The 20,145-nt window shown below is 32.5% G+C and overlaps 1 protein-coding gene across 1 annotated transcript; it reads left to right on the forward strand.

Annotated features, from left to right (window-relative positions):
- Positions 1-819: 819 nt before the first annotated feature.
- Positions 820-19,099, forward strand: LOC140439679 (glutamate--cysteine ligase regulatory subunit-like). Its single transcript, XM_072529749.1, has 4 exons — positions 820-1,006; positions 1,793-1,994; positions 14,353-14,673; positions 18,759-19,099. The coding sequence occupies exons 1-4, from the start codon at positions 896-898 to the stop codon at positions 18,896-18,898; spliced, it is 774 nt and encodes a 257-aa protein (XP_072385850.1). The 5' UTR covers positions 820-895; the 3' UTR covers positions 18,899-19,099.
- Positions 19,100-20,145: the final 1,046 nt, after the last annotated feature.

The following is a 20,145-nucleotide window of genomic DNA, read 5'->3' on the forward strand; positions in this document are numbered from 1 at the left end:
GTAATGGAAAATAAATATAGTCCCAACATAACAAGAAAACCCAAAAAGTATACGAAAAATATTTATTATCGTATAGGATAAGGATTTTTCTTGTTATTTTAGGATTATATCGATTTTCCTTTACTTTAAAATGAGTTCACAATCCTAGGTAATATTACTAAACTTTTGAATTTAGCGCCATGTATATATAGTTATGCGCCCGATCACTAGGTGATGCGCCAATCATTGTTTTATTCCTTAACACGGAAGTTTCAATGCTAGGTGGTAGTGTGCTATGATCACAACTGACTCGAGATCCGAAAATGTCCCATATTTAAAGATAAATTAACTTTTATATGAAACCTTTTCATTTCTCAACCAATTAGATTTAATTATATGTTCCAGAAGGAAGGGCGATGCACATCGAGATGCGTGATTGGTGGCATCTGATGACAATACTAGATGGATATGCGTTTTCTTATTAGGGTTCATTCCGATTAAAGTAACCTTAGACATAATTATTAGTCTTTTCTATCATGTTTCATGTGCTATTTCATTCCGTGTTCTGTGTTTTTTTTTTAAATCTATTCTCTTGTAAATAATTATAACCAATAAGTAAAACTAGTTTTACCTTGGGAACATTATTTATCTGTTATATTATTATTATCTAAGTAAATGCAGTGTTGGCTTGTGGTTTTAATTGACATTAAAGTTATCTCAATTTATCAATGACTAGCACTTTTATTCACTAGTATATAGTATATACCAGCTACGACAGCCAGATTAAGGTTCCGATTTTTATCAACAATCTTGGCAAATCTTTTAGCAAAGAATATAGACCTTTTAGGTTATACATTTTAAATTACTTGTTTGTAATTTGTATATCACTTTTATTTTGAAAACTGTGCATACTACTATGGCAAAAAATATTGATTTCACTAATCTTAACAAAATTATAGTCAATACTGGAAATTTATTATCCATTAATGATATTACAAAAAAACCTAATCAGAATACTTCAGAAGAGGTAAGTTTTTAAAACCTAGAGTATAAATTAGAATAAACGATAATATTTTTGGTTTTGTGGAAATTCTTTTCGGGCCCTTTTTTTATTTATTCTTGTGTAGATATTGGTTTATTGTTTATTAGATTGTTGTCCTATTTACTGTTGGTGTGGTTCCATATCTTATTTAAGTACATTTTATAAATGAGAAATGCATTACATGTTGCTAATGATTTGATTCCAATGGAATCCTTAGATCAAATTAGAGTTACTTAATTAAGCACTTTAAAACTTGCTTCTGGTCCAAAATACCTAACAAGTTTTGTAAAAGTGATCAAATATAATAAATAAAACTGGTACAAATGCTAATTTTTGATCAAACTTTGTGTGTATATTTTCTCAATTGCATGTTATATATCCAAATAGTTTTATTCATTTGAAGCATAGTGATAGTAACTTTTTACATTTGTAATATTATGTCATGAATTGGTTTACCTGGTGTATATACCATTTTATGAAATTTCAACAGGCCAATATCTTGTTTTAATTACTGTTCAATTTATAGTTTATAATTAATGCATTGCCTTACTTCACCCCTGAAATAAAACTCCTCGAAATAAACATTGGTCAGCTTATAGCCTATGTATGTATAAAGGAATTTGGAGTTTGTTATATTATATAGATAATATTTATAATCTGTATTAATTCTGATACTTAATAGTATTTGAGTTTTCAAATGAGGTTGGAGGAATCCTTTTATTACAATTATTTCATTATGTATCTACTTGTCTAATCATAATATATTTGTAGCTGGTGGAAGCCATAAACTTTACCTTGAAGGAATTTGGCAATAATGGTAGCTTGCAGTTACAACCTGATCAACAAGTTGTAATAAGCAGACCTCAGGACAACCTTAAAATAAGTGAGCATGAACTGTCAGATTTAAAAATTGGTTTCAAGGTTTTCTTGAATACTGATGATCAAGTATTACTGACTGAAGCTATTGAAAAAGGTAAGTTTTATACAAAAATATTAAAAACTAATAAAAATAAAATATTATTAATAGTATAGTAAATACCTAAATTATAATAATAATGGAAGTGTGACAAATGTTAGACGAATGAAGAAGCAGTATATTAGTACCTGTTTACAAAAACAAGGAAGATATACAACAATGTACAAACAATATGGCCATAAAACTATTTAGTCACACCATGAAAATATGGGAGAGTGTCGTTTATAGACTAAATATGTGAAGAAACCAAAATATCCTATAATAAGTTTAGCTTTATGCAAGGCAGATCAACTACAGATGCAATTTTCATTATAAGACAGTTATTGGAAAAATACAGGAAAAACGAAACAAATGTTCATATGGTATTTATTAAATAGGGTCCCTCGAGAAATTTAATGGTGGGCCCTCAATAAAAAAGGAGTTCTAGTGAATATTTAAAGATTGACAAGAGACTAAGATTGTGTATAAGAGACTGATAAATTTCATGTGAAAGTAGGATTGCACCAGTACTTGGTGCTTAGTCCTTATTTATTCTCATTTGTGTTAGATCAGATAATAGCCAAACTATAGGGTAACATTCACTGGTGCTTAATTTATGCTAATGATGTATGGTTAGTAGGAAATTTTAAAAAGGTTTTGGAACAAAAACTGGAACAGTAGAGATAAGCTCTTGAGGAAAAAGGTTTAAAACTTAGTAGGACAAAAACAGAGTATTTAGAATGTTCATTTAAAGATGGAGTTACTACAAATAAAATGATATCTTTGGATGGTAAAATAATTGTGAAAAGTAATAGTTTTAAGTATCTAGGATTGCTATTACAGAGTAATGGGGAAATAAATGGAGATGCATGCAGTAGAACTAGGATTGAATGAAGTTGAAGGAAACAAATGGGGGGTGTTGTGTGACAAAAAAATCCCAATGAAACTGAAGCGAAAATTAGTTAGTAGAGAAAATTAGAGTATATTAGAGGAGAGGAAGTCTAGGGGTAGCACTGATTGATGCCAAAATGAGAGAGCATAGTTTAAGATCATTTGGTCATGCTTATTTATTTATTTATCAATGGGATAACCCCATAAAGTAAAATACAATAAAGAAAAATTCAGGCTCCAGAAATCATAAGTCTAGACAGAAATAATAAACTTATGAAAGAACAACTGAATATAGACTAGCAAACTTAAAAACATTAACAGAATTAGACAAATCTATTACATAATAGATGTTTCACTTTTCAAGAGACCTACTAAGTTGACTTAAACTGATAAATAAGTCCACCACTGAGTTATTTAAAAAATCTCATATATGTACAGTATAACTCCCTCTATAACGAACACGGTTATTACGAGTTTTCGCTTATAACGAGGTACAATAGATGTCCCGTGAAATTTCTATTGAACTATAACCCTCTATAGCGAGGCAAATTTCGTTATAACGAGAGAAAATAAGATCGAAAAACGTGTTTTTTTACATTTTTGGCCCGGCCGTGGCTATAAATAAATACCTTTTTTTTTAACTGCCGCCCGCAATAAACTTCTTCGGAAAGTGTCATTGTAGGGAGTTGACCATTCGCACCTAATAATAAGAAGGTCCTAATAGACAAGATGTGGAAAGTTTTTTAAACGTTGTCAGAAACTTTATCCAAAGACAAAACGCAAATGAAGAAGCATACAACTGTTTCACATCTTTAGAAAATATGATAGATAGAATACTGGACAATTTAAAGCAGTCAAAAATGACAGATTTCCTCCAATTGCAGAAGCAATAGTTTATGTTATCCTTGAAAATATGCTTTAGCTATACAGATTTACAGAATACAGATTTTTTGTTTTAACATATATCATGGACAATAAAAGTAAATAACTTTTTTTCAAAAATGCCATTCAAACAATATTTAGCATCTTATATTGCTCCGAATGACTTCACTATAGGAGGTTAATATTTTAGAAAACTACATATTCATATGTATGCACAGTATTATTGTTTTTTGATATAACGAGATCAGCTTATAAGGAGGTAATTAGTCTGCCACTTCAGTTCTCGTTATAGAGGGAGTCTACTGTATAACATATTACCATCATAATATGTTTGATAAAAAGTAGTTATATGGCACAAACCTAAATTAGGAACATTAAATCTGATTTCATTCAGAATACAAGTGTAGTGGAAAAGACTATTTATAATTTTAAAAATAAAAGCAGCAATTGAAATAACCCACTGAATGCTAAGTAGTGGTAATGATAGTGTACTTGATTCACTGATTCTAGTCCCAACTATCTAGCAAATTAGGTATTTATTTTTTCCACTTTGGCTAAATTTTTTCTGACAGTATTTGAAAATAAAACAAATGTTTATTTTTGAAATTTTATAGATTATTATTTACAAATAAAACGTTTTTAAGGAAAATTAATGAATAAACACTCTCATTAATCACGATTATGCTTCTTCTTTTGATAAAAGAAGTCAGAAAGCATGCAGTAGGTTTATTAATTTGAGCTAGTAACATTCAGAGGTAGAAATTTTTGTGTTGTGTGTTTCCTACAACGAATCTGTCAAAATATTCCAAAGCTGCGCCAATGGACTATAGTTGCTCAATATTAGTATAATCATAATTTAAAATAACATTATGAGTTCTAAATGCACAGTATCCCTATGTTGAATAGCCTCTAATGTGTCAATATAACATAGAGACACAACAATATTCCAAGATAGATTTTACAATGCAACAATAAACTAATTGAGTTGCAAGTCTTTTTTAATGGAGAAAAGACATACTTAAGTGGATGCTCATCAATGAAATAACTTTTATCAGTCATGTTCACCTCTTGAGTAAAACTGATATAGCAACACCTATTATTTTTAAATGCAGATCATTCCTACTACTCCAATTGTATAAACAATCAAGATCAGCTTTTTCTCTAAAATTATGAACAATCATCCAGAATTTCAAGTCATCAGCGAACAATAAACACTGACTACTTAAAAAACAGCTTGCAATATCATTAACGAATATGTTGAAACAAAAAAAATAGTGATGTGTGTCCTTTTGGAGGAACACCTGAGGTGACCATTTTTGACTCAAAGATTACCAGCAACCTTAACTCTTTTTTGAGTGCAACCTGACAATGAATTGTTGGCCCATTCAACAAACTGAACATGAAAACCTACAGCAAGCAATTTTGCAAGATTTGATAATCAACACAATCAAATGCTTTACTGAAATTGGTATAAATAGCATCCACCTGCTTTTGGCCCTCGATTTGCTTCTTAAACTTAGACTTATAGCAAACTAAATTCATAGTTGTCCATTTTTTGCACAAAAACCATTTTAGCTTAGCTATCAAACAATTGGAAAATTTAGGATTACTTAAATAATTTTCAATGTTTTCTTTCTGGCCACATTTGAGTATCGGCACAACAAAACCCTCTTTCCAAACATCAGAAAATAAAGATGACTGTAATGAGCTATTAAATAAAGTATGTACATAATGGCATGGTAACAGTGTACGCACACTTTTTTAAAAGAAAATTGAGAACACGATCGGGTTTGGAGGTAATTTTATTTGGAAGAGAACTTATGCAATCAAAAATACCAACAGTCATTATAATTTCTGCCAAAATTGCTGTTGATGGGGTTCACCGCAAAGAGACTCAATAGAAAGCCAGACTTACAAATTGCAGCCAACAGCAACTACTGAGTATTAGTAGAAGTTTTTACTCCATTTTATAATAACATCCAATGCTTTAATTATGACACATGTCTTTTGTTGTGTAATTATTCGGTTGGCAATGTTGCCAAAGCTTATAATTTCGGCGTTCTTTCTGACAATATAAAAACACACAATTATAATGATTGTGTATGTATACAATAATTTTGTTCTGAAGCTATTTTCTTGTGGCATTTTAAAGTAATTACTATTTAAATGGGAATAAGCCACAATTAAAGGTTAAAGTACGTTTATTGACGTTTCAATTTCCACTTCGGAAATCGTTCTCAAAATACAAACATTAGTAAATTAAACAATTTTTTTTACAAACAAAATTTGTTTAATTTACTAATGTTTATATTTTGAGAACGATTTCCGAAGTGGAAATTGAAACGTCAATAAACGTACTTTAACCTTTAATTGTGGCTTATTCCCATTTAAATAGTAATTACTATACAATAATTATTGTATGTTACATAAATATTTAAGATGGTAATTAATGAGGTGTGTTCAAAAAATACCCAGTATTTCTGTTTTTTGAAAAAAATATTTATTTATTTGTCTATATTAATGTTATTCCCTTCAAAGTAGTCCGCATCTGCTAATCTTTGAAACACTTCTCAAACTCGATCTTTGGTATAGCCTTTAGTTCTATCAGCGATGTGCTTTTAATGTCATCTATGCTTGTGAAACGACGGCCCATTAAAGTTTTCTTAATTTTTGTAAATAGGAAAAAGTCACACGGAGCCACGTCTGGCGAATATGGAGGCTGGGGCATCATTACAGTATTGTTTTTGGCCAAAAATTGGCCACAAATCCGGTCCTTTTTTCGGATTGCTTCACGCAAACGACGTTGAACTTGTAGGTAGAACTCTTTATTGACCGTTTGACATCATAGCAAAAATTTATGGTGCAATATGCCATTAAAATCAAACAACGCAGTGAGCATTACCTTCACGTTCGACCGCACTTGTCGAGCGTTTTTTGGTCTTGGCTAACTAGAATGCCTTCACTGGGACGATTGAACCTTAGTTTCGACGTCATACCCATAAACCCATGTTTCGTCACCTGTTATAAACATTTTGAGTAAATCTGGATCGTCGTTTACGTCATTTAGTGACTCCTGGACAACTTCAATTCGCCGCTGTTGTTGTTCAAAATTCAACAATTTTGGAACAAATTTTGCTGACACGCCTTTCATACCCAAAACGTTTGAAGAAATGTCATGGTATGAGCCAATTGATATGCCCACTTCATCAACGATTTCTCTCTTGTGATTCGGCGGTCGTTCATAACCATTTCTGTCACTTTTTTTACGTTTTCATCGGTTCTTGATGTCCTTCATCATCTTAAACGTCTCCACGGCCATCTTAGAAACGCTTATACCACTCGTAAACACTTGTTTTTTCATATCATGTTTACCATAGGCCTTTGCTAATATTTCACATATTTTGTTTCACTTTATATTTCATTTTTTACGTAAAATTTAATACAAATTCTTTGATCTATTTTTTTAAATAAATGAAAATCATCGAGCTCATAAAAACTGTCGATCCATAGCGGCTGCCACAGACAAGGTAAACAATGAATATAGTTATATATATTATTGTAATAATAGTTTTCGTTTTCGTCGAACATATTATCAAGAACCTGTAGAAATATCGTAACTTTCTAGCCCTTTTATTGTTTTTAAGATAACGAAATTTTTCGTACCAGATAATCGATTCCGTTTCTTTTGATTTACAAATATTAAACTTTAATTTGTGCTAATACAATTAAAAATATTTGCAATTCTGATTTATACATGTAACATTTATTAATAGCTTCGTCATATATTACGACAAGGTACACGGAATGACAACACATGTTTTGTATATTATTTCATAAACTAAATGAATCATACATGACGTAACAGTACTTAAGATTGAATATAATGTGGAATTTATTTATTTTAGAGTATTACTACGTAACGTAGTGTCACACAATACAATAACAATAATGACTATAAATTATATAGATGTATTAGTTCTATTATTTCATATTATTGCTCACAAATTGATTTTTCTGTATGTACTCTATGTAATTTGATATATATCACTGATCACGTATACGTATTTTTCCTTGTTTATACCTTTTTGATACTATTTTTTGTTATTTAACTATTACACAATAACTTTACATAAAAACTTAGTAACCTTGGTTTATAATAGAATAAAATTGAAGATATATCATATTTTTAATAAATTTGAATGACAAATCACTATTATTTAAACAAGTAATGCTATAATATAGAGCCATCGAAAAAAAGTAATTTATTATCGTGTATTAATTAATTGTTATTTATTATATATTAATTAATTTATTATTAGCGAATATTATAGACCAGGAAAATAAGCAAAAAAGTACCATGTATGTGACACTAAACCGGTCGCGGTCGGGCAAACGACATCAAGAGACCCACAGAACAGACACCTATGAAACCAATAGTCAAAGAGTAACCCCGGGTGTTTCTTACGCTCAAAAAACTTCAGGAAATAGTCAAGCGGATGAAATCACAAATCAATAAACTAATGTCGGCTCAAACCATTCAACGAAAATTGCCAACCTTGAAAACCTGATGACAAAACTAGTAGAGAGAATGGACACTATGCTTAATCTTCTTATGACTATGATTTCCAAAATGCACTAATGCAACACAGACTTAAAATAGCCGTCTGGAACTCAAATGGCCTAACGCACCACATCCAAGAAATTAAAATTTTCCTCGACGAGAAGAAAATTGATGTTATGCTTGTATAAGAAGGTCATCTAACAGACAAAAACTATATCAAAATTCCAAAATACATTGTCCACTACACAAAACATCCAAATGACAATGCACACGGTGGCACAGCTATCATTATCAAATCTAATATAAAACACCATGAGTTAAATAAGCTCAGTGAAAAGTACCTGCAATCAACTAGCATTGTCATCGAAGACTGGCTAGACAACCTTACCTTATCTGCGGTCTACTGTCCTACTGGTCAACCAATCAACGAAAACAACTTTAGCACCTATTTCAGTTCTCTTGGACACAAATTCATAGCAGGAAGAGACTTTAACTGTAAACATCATCACTGGGGCTCTAGGGTAATTACAACAAGGGGTAGACAACTGCTGAAGTCAATAACAGGAAACAACCTACAACACATATCTACAGGAGAACCAACTTATTGGCCTACAGATTCAAATAAAACACCAGATCTCTTAGACTTCTGTGTGATTAAAGGTATCTCTCTTAACTATTTAGCAATAGAATCATGCTGGGACCTCTCTTCAGATCATTCTCCCATCCTAATTGACCTAGACTCCAAAATCATACTCAGAAATAAGCATCCAGTCCTAACCAATAATCAAACAAATTGGAAAATATTCCGAAGCGCACTAGCAGAACAAATACCAACGAACTTGCCACTTAAAACAGAATTACAAATTGAAAATGCGGTACAACAACTTACTACCTCCATACAAAAGGCAGGTTGGATTTCTACTCCTGAACAAACAACATGGAAGGAAAGCATAAACTGTTCGCAAAGTGCAAAAAACCTGATCGATGAGAAAAGAAAACTTAGGAAAAAGTGGCAAAACACACACGCTCCTATTGACAAACAAAATTTAAACAGAATTACCAGAAGACTTAAAAATCTATTAAAAGAAGAGAAAAACAGGGGGATCCAAACTTACTTAGAAAATTTGACTCCGTCCAAAGACACCAATTATTCTCTATGGAAGGCGACGAGAAAGGTAAAAGGTCCACAAGACGCCATACTTCCTCTAAAAAATGTCAAAGGTAAATGGGCAAGAACAGACACAGAAAAATCTGAGACATTCACTGAACATCTTTCTACAATATTTGGTCCATTTAACAGAGTAGTGCCATTAGAACAAGAAGAACCATTTAATTCTTTTCTTGAGGCTCCATATCAAATGGATCTACCAATCACCAAGTTTAATATTAAAGAAGTAAAACAGATAATAAATAATGAGATACAACCCAATAAGGCTCCGGGATTCGACCTCATAACGGGTAAGATCCTCCAGGAACTAACCAATGACTCTTGCAGAATAATCACTATGATCTTCAATGCTTTGCTTAGTCTGCATTACTTCCCTCTGCAATGGAAAGTGGCACAGATTATACTCATTCAAAAACCTGGTAAAGATCCAAAAGATGTCAACTCATACCGACCGATTAGTCTACTCCCAATCATCTCTAAGGTCTTCGAAAAACTTCTGCTACGAAAAATCAAACCAATATTGGACGAAAAGTGTCTCATACCTGACCATCAATTCGGTTTTCGTAACCAACATGGTACAATCGAACAAGTTAACAGACTATACACAACAATAAGAAGTAGTCTCGAGAACAAGCAGTACTGTACTGCAGCCTTTTTAGACGCCTCTCAAGCTTTTGACAAGGTGTGGCATACAGGACTTCTATACAAATTAAAGAAAAATCAAACCAATATTGGACGAAAAGTGTCTCATACCTGACCATCAATTCGGTTTTCGTAACCAACATGGTACAATCGAACAAGTTCACAGACTATACACAACAATAAGAAGTAGTCTCGAGAACAAGCAATACTGTACTGCAGCCTTTTTAGACGCCTCTCAAGCTTTTGACAAGGTGTGGCATACAGGACTTCTGTACAAATTAAAGAGAAATTTACCTCAGCCTTACTTTAAACTGCTTCAATCATACCTTACAGAAAGGAGATATCTGGTAAAATATAGTGAAGCCTATACAAAACTCTACCCCATCCTATCTGGTGTACCTCAGGGTAGTGTGCTCGGACCGATTCTGTACCTGATATATACGGCTGACTTGCCAATAAGCAATAACCTAACGCTTGCAACATTCGCAGATGATACTGCTTTCTTGGCCTCTCATAGCAACCCAATAATAGCATCAGAGAGACTGCAACTACATCTGAACAAAACAAATGAATGGCTTAAACTCTGGAGAATTAGAGTAAACCCCTCAAAATCCACACAAATTACATTCACTCTAAGAAGAGGTACATGTCCACAAGTTAACCTCAATGGACATCCTTTGCCCCAAAAGCATGACGTAAAATACTTAGGTATTCACCTTGACAAACGTCTAACTTGGACCAAACATATATGGACGAAAAGGCTTCAATTGGGAATTTTATACAGAAAACTTTACTGGATGTTGGGAAAAAACTCTCACCTATCGATTGACAACAAGCTGCTGATATACAATACAATAATAAAACCCATTTGGACATATGGCTCACAGCTCTGGGGTTCAGCTAGCAAATCTAATATTATGATAATACAAAGATTCCAATCCAAAACTCTGAGAACAATCGCTAATGCACCTTGGTATATCCAGAATGATGCAATACATAGAGATTTTCAGGTACTAACCGTCTCTGAAGAGTGCAAAAAAACTTCTGAACAATATCAAAACAGGTTGCGGGTGCATCCTAATACCCTGGCACACAATCTTCTCAACAACCAACAAGCGAAGAGATTGAAGCGACATGACCCCTTGGACCTACCTCACCGATCCTGACAGAGCCTACAGCAGTGGGAGTTACGCCTTCAACAGCACCCAGCCATTGTGATCAGTGCCGCTTTTAGCGCTCGCGTATCAGTGTATGTGCGCATCCTACCGGTAAAAAGCCAATTTGTGTCGTGATGATTTGGTCACTGGACCTTACATCTCTCTGTCATGTAAAGACAAAAAATTTTACTTATTGTTTTCACTGCAAAACAGATTGTAAAAATCTTAAATGTTAATAAAAAAAAAAAAAAGTCGTTTGCCCGACCGCGATTATTAAACAATAATTATACAGGGTCATCAACAGAATCAACAAAAACCTCATTAAATTTTCCATTTAACCCAAAGTTTCACAATTATTTCTTTACAGTGTATAAAAAATACCAATTTCTGTACTTCAAAGTTTCTATCTGTAGACTTGACTAATCGGTGACAAATTTTGGATGATAACGACACAACAATTATAAATTAAACACTTGTGCTGACAAAAAAAAAAGAAAAACCATTGAGATTTAATAAATAGATTATTATAAGTACAAATTATAAGACCATTTAATAGTTCATTATTAAGAATCTGTGATTCTGTCTTAAACTAAAAATAATACAGAATATTATTAAAAATTTTAAATTACAAAATGAGTTAAACTGATAATATTAAAACCTCCAGTATACACTTAGACACCTTAATTTCAAATAATGGTTTGAACATATACTATACACTAATATGTTACTCTAACAATGCAATTATATCTTTTACACTTTGTATCCAGATAAAAATATAAAAGGTTAAATGTGGAAATAAAAAAAGAAATGAAAAGTTACTAAAAGTTTTATGAACTTTCACGTTGATTTCAGAAACCTTAGGTGGTTCAAATGAAGTCAAAACATTTACATATTTCTCATTTTTATTACTACTGCCATTAACAGTTTTTTGTCCAGATGAACATGAAAATGTTAGTGTACCCTTTCCAAATTAATATCATCTTGATTAATTTCATTCTTGATACCTTATTCATTTTGTAATATATTTGCCTAGTGTGCTCCTGTAAATTTCACATTTTCATTTAAGATTTAATTTAGGCTGTACTAGAAGTTATTTGTGTATATTAATTCTCAAATGTAGTGACTGCTTCACCACAAACACCAATGGTACGACTGGAATTCTCGATTCTAAAGTAGTTTCTTGTTTATGTAAACACGTTTTGGACGATGTTCATTTGCTTCAAAGTTTGTGAAAATACTTAAAACAGAAAACATATAGACAAATAAGGTTTATTTAACCTTTTATGTTTACGTCAGTAATAATAATGAAACCCAGATCTTGGATTTATTAACCCAACCCTGTGTTGCTTGCAAAACTTGGTGTTTTGTTGCTAGATTTGGGTTGCTACTGCTAGCAGCGATCGCTGTATCGTCTGCGTATAGACTTAGCAACGATCTGGGTTCGGTTGGAGTGCATAGAAGGTCGACAACATCGCTCCCTGTGGCACATCAGCCTCCGTGGCTCCAGCTTCGGACAGGGTTGGCCCTATCCGAACTCTGAACCTCCTGTTATTTCTTAGTTTTTTCAGCTCGCTACTAATTTCTCTGAATCTTCCTTTTACTGCTGGTGTTTCTTGTTCTATGGTGCTGGCTTCGATAACATTTTGTATCGTTTTTTCTTGGTTTAGAGGCGCGCAGTAATAAACAAAATTTGTAGACCATCTGAAAATGCATTTCTACCACATGATGGAGAAGAACTTTGAGAACAAATTAAAACAAATGACGAACGACAAAAAACATGAACCTGAAAAAATCACCTAACTTCGATCTGATTACTGATGAGATTTAAAAGCAGTTCTGCAGAAAAGCTATTATAAAATTAACCCAACTTTTGAATGCTCATGGACTGAAATGTATTCCAATATTGCGCAAAGTGGCGGAAGTTATTATGATACATAAACCTGACAAACCACCTTGTCATCTAGACCTTATATGTGTCACCCCTTACTGTGATGTCAGCTTTATGAAAAACTGCTCCTAAAAGGACTGAAGCCAATAATTGAGGAAAGAAATATAATTCATCTTACCAATTTGGATTTAGAGAAAGCCATTCTACTATTGACCAAGACATAGGATCACCAACAGCATATACATAAATGGCACTGGACGAAAAAAGTTTGCATCACTGTATTACAGAACATGGTCCAAGCTTTTGGTAAGGTATGGCATAAAGGATTATGGATATGGCATAAAAGCTTACTCTGATTTGAGAAAGACAAGAGCTGGTGTTCCACATGGAAGTGTCCTTCGATTCAGGTGGAAACCATAGGTTAAAAAGAAAAGACAAAAGCTGTCAATCAAATATAAAAAAAATGTGTTGCTGGTTGTTTGGACGTGACTCCAAATTATCCACTAATAAAAAGATGCTACTCGACAATTAAATATTTAAGCCTGTTTTGAGTTATGACATACAACTATGGGATTGTGCTAGCAAAAAATATTCTGTAGTTACTATCGCTGGACGTATCACATGATTAAATTTGTAGGATGGGTATAAAGGATATACAAAATTAGTCTTTTAATAACCAGAAATAATGTGTGATTCAGAAGTTACTACAACTTTGGTTATATTGATAGGGTTTGCTTGACCCTATCGACTATATAAAGGCAATGCGAAAAATATGCTGTCAAAGTATTATTCGCTCTGGAGGATCACTTATTATATTTGTTAAGTATTATTTTATATGGGACTAATCCACAATTAATTGTAATGAGAATTATTCTTTACATTGCAAATTTTTATAATTTGCGGTGGATGGTCCGGATTCGAAATCGAATCATCAAAGCAATTGTACAAAGTAATTATCATTTCAATCAATTGTGGTTTATAAAACATTATTTAACTTGCCACAAGAATAAAGTTTCAGAAGTATATTTGTTTTTATGTTAAAGGTCACAATATCCGCATAACTAAAGTAATAGAATTAAATTAAAATGTAAAACTATTAAATTAAAATTAATTTTAAAACAGAAATTAATACTAACTTAGCTATTTTTAATCTAATCTAGATTTATTTAATTTTGGTTTGCTTTCAGCGCTATCATTATTGAAAGTTAATGCGATTAACGACGTTATCGTAACTTTTAAACAAAAACCATCCGAAGATAAAAAAGATGATTTAAATATAATTCAGAGTGCTTGGAAAGTATTAGAAGATTTGATAGAAACACAGCAAATTAAACAAATAGGAATTGCCGACGTTGAAGAAAATACTTTCACAAAGTTATACCAGTGGGCTAAAGTCAAACCCAGTATTATCCAAATCAACTTAGCAACTTGTTGTGTTGTACCTCCGTCACTGCAGACGTTTTGCAAAGAACATGATATCAAACTGTTAACACACAGTGATGCAGTTGGTAAGTTTACAGCAGTATATTTCTTGCTTGTAGTTTGTTTATATATATATATATATATATATATATATATATATATATATATATATATATATATATATATATATATATATATATGTATATGTATATGTGATAGTGGAGGGTTATCAGTCAAAAGTTGGGGAGAATAAAAGAAATAATACTTGCTACTTCATCCTTTTATTGAATGATTGAATGAAGACGTTTCGTGTACGAATCCATACCTATCTTTTGTAGATATTTAAAAAGTAATTATAGCTTTTATGTTATTGCGGATTTTTTATTAAAATTTTTTTTTGCAAAAATAATAATTTTAATCTGATACATTATTATTTGAGGGTCCTTGAACCACCCCACACACCTTATCTTTTGGCCTGACTTCAGTTTTTTTTATTTGTAAGTTATTTATCTCACCACGGTACTTTCATGTTGGAATAATACTTCACTATCTCCGGGCCATTGCCTTCGAACGCAGATATGACAACCTCTTGAAATTCCTCAGCAGCCATATCTAGGTCCAGTGTATGCCTTATCATTCCTTTAACCCTTTAATCTTGGTGTGTGGTTTTGGAGGGTTGAATTGAAGTCTTATTTAATTTGCCTATTCTTGGTTTCTTATATAGATTATAAGTTTGTTAATTTAATACTAGCTATTTATTTTTACAATTTGATTTTGTGTTTCCATTTTAGACTTTCCATTTATCACAAAAAGTTTCAATTTCCCTGTATGCGTTCTATTCAAAACTGTCACTTTCAGATGTTGTTTCAATAACCTTGTTCAGCTGCAATTAGCGTTCCATACATTTGTTCGTTACTTAATAAATTGACGGAAAAGTTTTTACTTAAAAAAACTCCGAAGATCGCATATCACCCCCAGAATCTTCTCCTTCCTCCTTTACCAGAACCAGGAATGTTTTTAAAACGCATATGATGAAATAAATCGCAAATAATTTGGTCTAATGCCCCACTATCAGTGTTAAAAAAAAATCTTTTAAGAAAATTACTTTACTTTTTAAAATTTTTGTTGTAAATTATTTGCCCATCCTACTTATTTTTGCTCATTTACGTTGGAATTTAGTACATTGGAATAGTGTGCATTTTACTGACGAAACCAGTTTTTGCTTACGTTCTTCAGAGGCTGTAAAAGAGTATGCAGACTCCAGTCCCCAGTTATAGAGGAGGTTCAATAATGATATAGATAGGAATAAATCGGGAGGCCAGTACGGAGTTAGTGATCATCGGTGGATCTTTGACGACCCACAGATATATTATTATAATATACCTTTTACTGAATTTATTAGCAATGGTTTTATTTAAGGCAGGATAATGAGCGACAGCAATGTGTGTCAATAATACCTAGAGTAAATTACTATTAACAAAATAAGCTTCTGACATCTCTTCAGAAGAATGTTATAATATTCCTTAATAATATATCCGTTATTTTATTGATGGTATGAACCAACGTACGCAAGCAATTATAGAGTTAGAGGTGGTAATACAAAATATTAAATTTAATTTGTTGTAAAAAGTAGATACGTTTCTTTTAGTTACAGTTGAATCGGTCAAGTTCATCTTTTTCTTTTAAAAACAAACCAACGCTGTTGAAGACATGAAACAAGAAACAAAATGTAGGAAAAGAATAATTCTTAAGATAAATTGACATTTTGAAAGAATTTCTTCTGAAGCCCTTCTGTAAGTTTTTCTGTTCTGTCGGTAATCTACCGAGTGCAACATTAATTCTTTTGGTTTTTATTTTTGTTTTAACATTACTTGAGTGTAGGATTGCATAATTTATACTTCTCATTATCTATGATCTGTCCGTCTAGTATTCATCTCTGTTACTTCTTTTCTAGTTATATGTTTAATTAATAAAAAATGTAGGGAACCCCCAATAATATATGACCGAAACATTTTAAATTATGCGATTCTTTTTGTGTCGTATCGAAATTATCCGACGTTAGCTATCAGCATAGTGAAAGCTTCACTATTTCTATCAAATGGAATAGTCTGATGTGCCATATTTGGATCCAAACCCGAGTTTGTTTTTATCCAAGAAATTTTGTTCTCGCTACACTTAATTTAATAATTATTTTGTTATTTAATAATTGTTATTTTTGTTGACTCAACTCGATACTTCTCCGTCAGTTAAGTATTCTGTAACAAAAATTTTCCTGGCGAATGACACACTCGGCGATATCGTCGTCGTTCAAAACCTCGTTGTGTAGCTCCTTTTCAAAGTTGATCTACTCCAAAACATCTTCCAACGATGTGATCACAGTTCGGTAATTGCTGAAGGTCGTACAATAGAGCTGCATTGTCATCAAGTTCGTTAACAAGAATGATGTTTGGCTCATTTGCTGTTCTGTTTGCTTGGTCAATCTTATCTTTTATATTTAGCCAAAGTTTTTTTTCCAAGACTTTACAAATTAATGTCGACGGTGGTATTTCATCGTCTGTCTTGGCTGACATGTTCACATCATCCTTCATATTATCTGACTTCAACACTTTTAAGAAGTCTAAGTTGTCATCAGCCTCCAGTTTGGAAAGAACCTCAGAAAGCAGTTTTCATACTTTCTCTTGAAGCACTCAATGACCTCTTGGTCCATTGGCTGTCAATGACTGGTTACATTTTGTGACAGAAACTGCAGTTTAATTTCTTTTTCATCGTCACAGTGAAGACCTTCCTGGTAAGTAGGCGCGTTGTTAAGAAGTAAAGTGCTTTCATGGACAGTTTTGATTTTGTCAAAGGTTTTTTCACTTTCAGAACAAATTCGCACACAAACCATTCTCTGAACAAATATGTGTCCATCCATCCTGATTTCTGCGACCGATAATACACTGGGAGAGTTTCTATGCTTATGTTCTTAAACGCTCTCGGTTTTGCAGCTGTGCCAATGACAAATAGGGGTATTTGTGGGTCCCGAGAACACAAGGCGACCGTTATCCTCTCTTTGCTGACTTTAAACCCTGCAGCAGATGTTTCTTGCTGGGTATCAAAGGGTGTGACGGGCAGAAGTTTAAAATTTTAACCCAGTCTCGTCGATGTTGTATATTTGCTCTGGGCTCAAGTTTTGGTCACAAATGATTTTTAACAAATTTTGCAAAAAAATTGATGGCCGCTGTTGGGTCTGCTGACAGCTTCTCACCACAAACTCCAATAAAATGGATTCCGTCTCTCTTTTTCCATCGAAAGACCCATCCCTCTTTAGCCGAGAACGCCTCTTCTGGTTGAAGCTTGAGTGCAAGATTATAGCCTTCTCTTTTAGGATTGGTCAACTTAACGTTCTTGAAAGAACCACAACCACAGAGCATCTTTCACCAATTCGTGTTTTACTTTTCTCAGTGTGCAGAACGCTTTTGTAGAACGTTTACCGTTTTAATTCCACCGCCAGTCGTTGACTGTACTTTTGCCCACGGATTCACCTTTGTCCAATCTTTCCAGAGCTAGTAGTCTCTGTTCCATTGACTTGTACTTACGTTTACGCGTTTCACTTATTTTAAAAACAGTTTAATGTACGACGCGAAACAGTTATTGTCAAATAGTACAATACTGTAAACAAGTTGAGACTTGTTTACCGAGAACAGGCCGGACTAAGCGGAGACCAAACTAACCGAGGCCGAACTTACGGGAGTCTACTTTATTTGTTTCATTTCTACATTGAGACGGATATTGCAAATAAATGTTTTTTTATTTTTAAAATACATTTTGTTTTGTATGTCCGGATTTAGTTAGTCCATTATACCAATTATATAACTTCTTCTTTTTTTATATAAGCAATTTTGCTTGTTCATTGGCGAAGTTATAAATAAGTATGTGAATTTGTTAACCCTTTCAATCAGTACTCCAATTAATGCGGGATTTCAACTGGATATTAGAGTACATTAACAAGCTAAACATTTAGTGTTGTTTTCGTTTAGTTTGATATATATTTCCATTCCTAGTTCGCGGATACGATTTAACAGTATAAATGCTTTCAAGGTTGTCTGATATTTATTTTAAGATTCGTATTCGTAATAATTTCGTTATAAGCTTATAATAACTAGTACCTAATTAACACTTTTTTTTTTAGATATTTTACCTGCACAGTCTATCCAAAGTATATTTGACAAACCATTGGTGCTTCAATGGGCCTTAAGGTTTTTAATACATGTGAAATGTAGGGGTGTTCTTACCACCAAGGGATATCTACTGAAGTTTCTTGATCAATAATTACTAAAAATTTTAATGCTTCAGAAAAATTTAAAACTTTTGTGATAAAAAATGTATTATATATTTATAGTTGTGAATATATAGCTATTGAGATGATAACGATTACATTCAAAACAACATTTAAGCATTAAATATGTTCATTACTTCTAAAAAAATAAAAAAATTGTAAAACTTTACTCCTTATAAATTCCAAAGTTTGTATTTGTTTTTCTTTTACACATTATCTTACTTTACGTACTGAAATTACTCTACTATATGTAATATAGTAGCAGCATCGTCTACGAGTTATTAGCGAGGAACATATAAAATATAATACAATGATTTAATATAATTCTTAAACTCTGTTGACTAAAATAACAAGTTAACTTGTTATTTTATTCAGATTTGACAATAGATCAGTTTTAAGATTTAGATATTATTAGATTCAGGTTAATACCTAAATCTGTGTCTTCTACGATTTTCAAGGCAAACAGACGCGACGGTGAATTAAAACGACATAGGTAATCTAAAATTTCATTCCACGACATATCGATTTACCTAGGTAAGAACCTTTCGTGAATTGGTTTCTTATACTGAAAATAAACGAGTAAAGAACGATATAGATCAAACCCTAACTGCCCTTCCTAAATAAAATTGATTTAATTTGGTTAATATTTGAGAAGAAAATGTCTTTTCCGAAAAATTCCGACCCCAATAAAACTGAACGCCTTTAACAGCCGCCGGCCTTACCGAGAGTGAATTATCTATAAAATTCATTCGCCCAACTTGGTATAAACAAAACACTTAAACGGGGAACGCAAAATATCCTAAAGCGGCTCTAATCAAAGAATACCGAGGAAATACACATCTGTGAAATATAAACAAACTCTAAAATGGTTTATTATCGACCTCGGCGACGCAAAAAGGATTGAAATACTTTTTCGGTGTTTTAACTTGTACGAAAGGAAATAAAAATACACTGAAATTATTCTTCGTGTTAAGTACGTGTTTTAATACATATATGAAGGGATTTCAATATATACCAAGGAATTTACAAATGCTACAACGGTAGGCCATTTAACTTTGAAAATATGATCTCAAAATAGCAAACATTCAATTAGACGCTTCAAAACCTATTATCACAGAACTTGAACGAACAATTAGTAATCTGGATTATATTATAAATTTGCTACAAAACTCAGCAAATTTGGAGGTTATAACATAATACAATCAAATTAAGCGCTGTTGTCGGTCATCCTCCAAATTCC

Source organism: Diabrotica undecimpunctata, chromosome 4 (assembly GCF_040954645.1).
Source record: "Diabrotica undecimpunctata isolate CICGRU chromosome 4, icDiaUnde3, whole genome shotgun sequence".
In the NCBI taxonomy this organism is placed as follows: domain Eukaryota; kingdom Metazoa; phylum Arthropoda; class Insecta; order Coleoptera; family Chrysomelidae; genus Diabrotica; species Diabrotica undecimpunctata.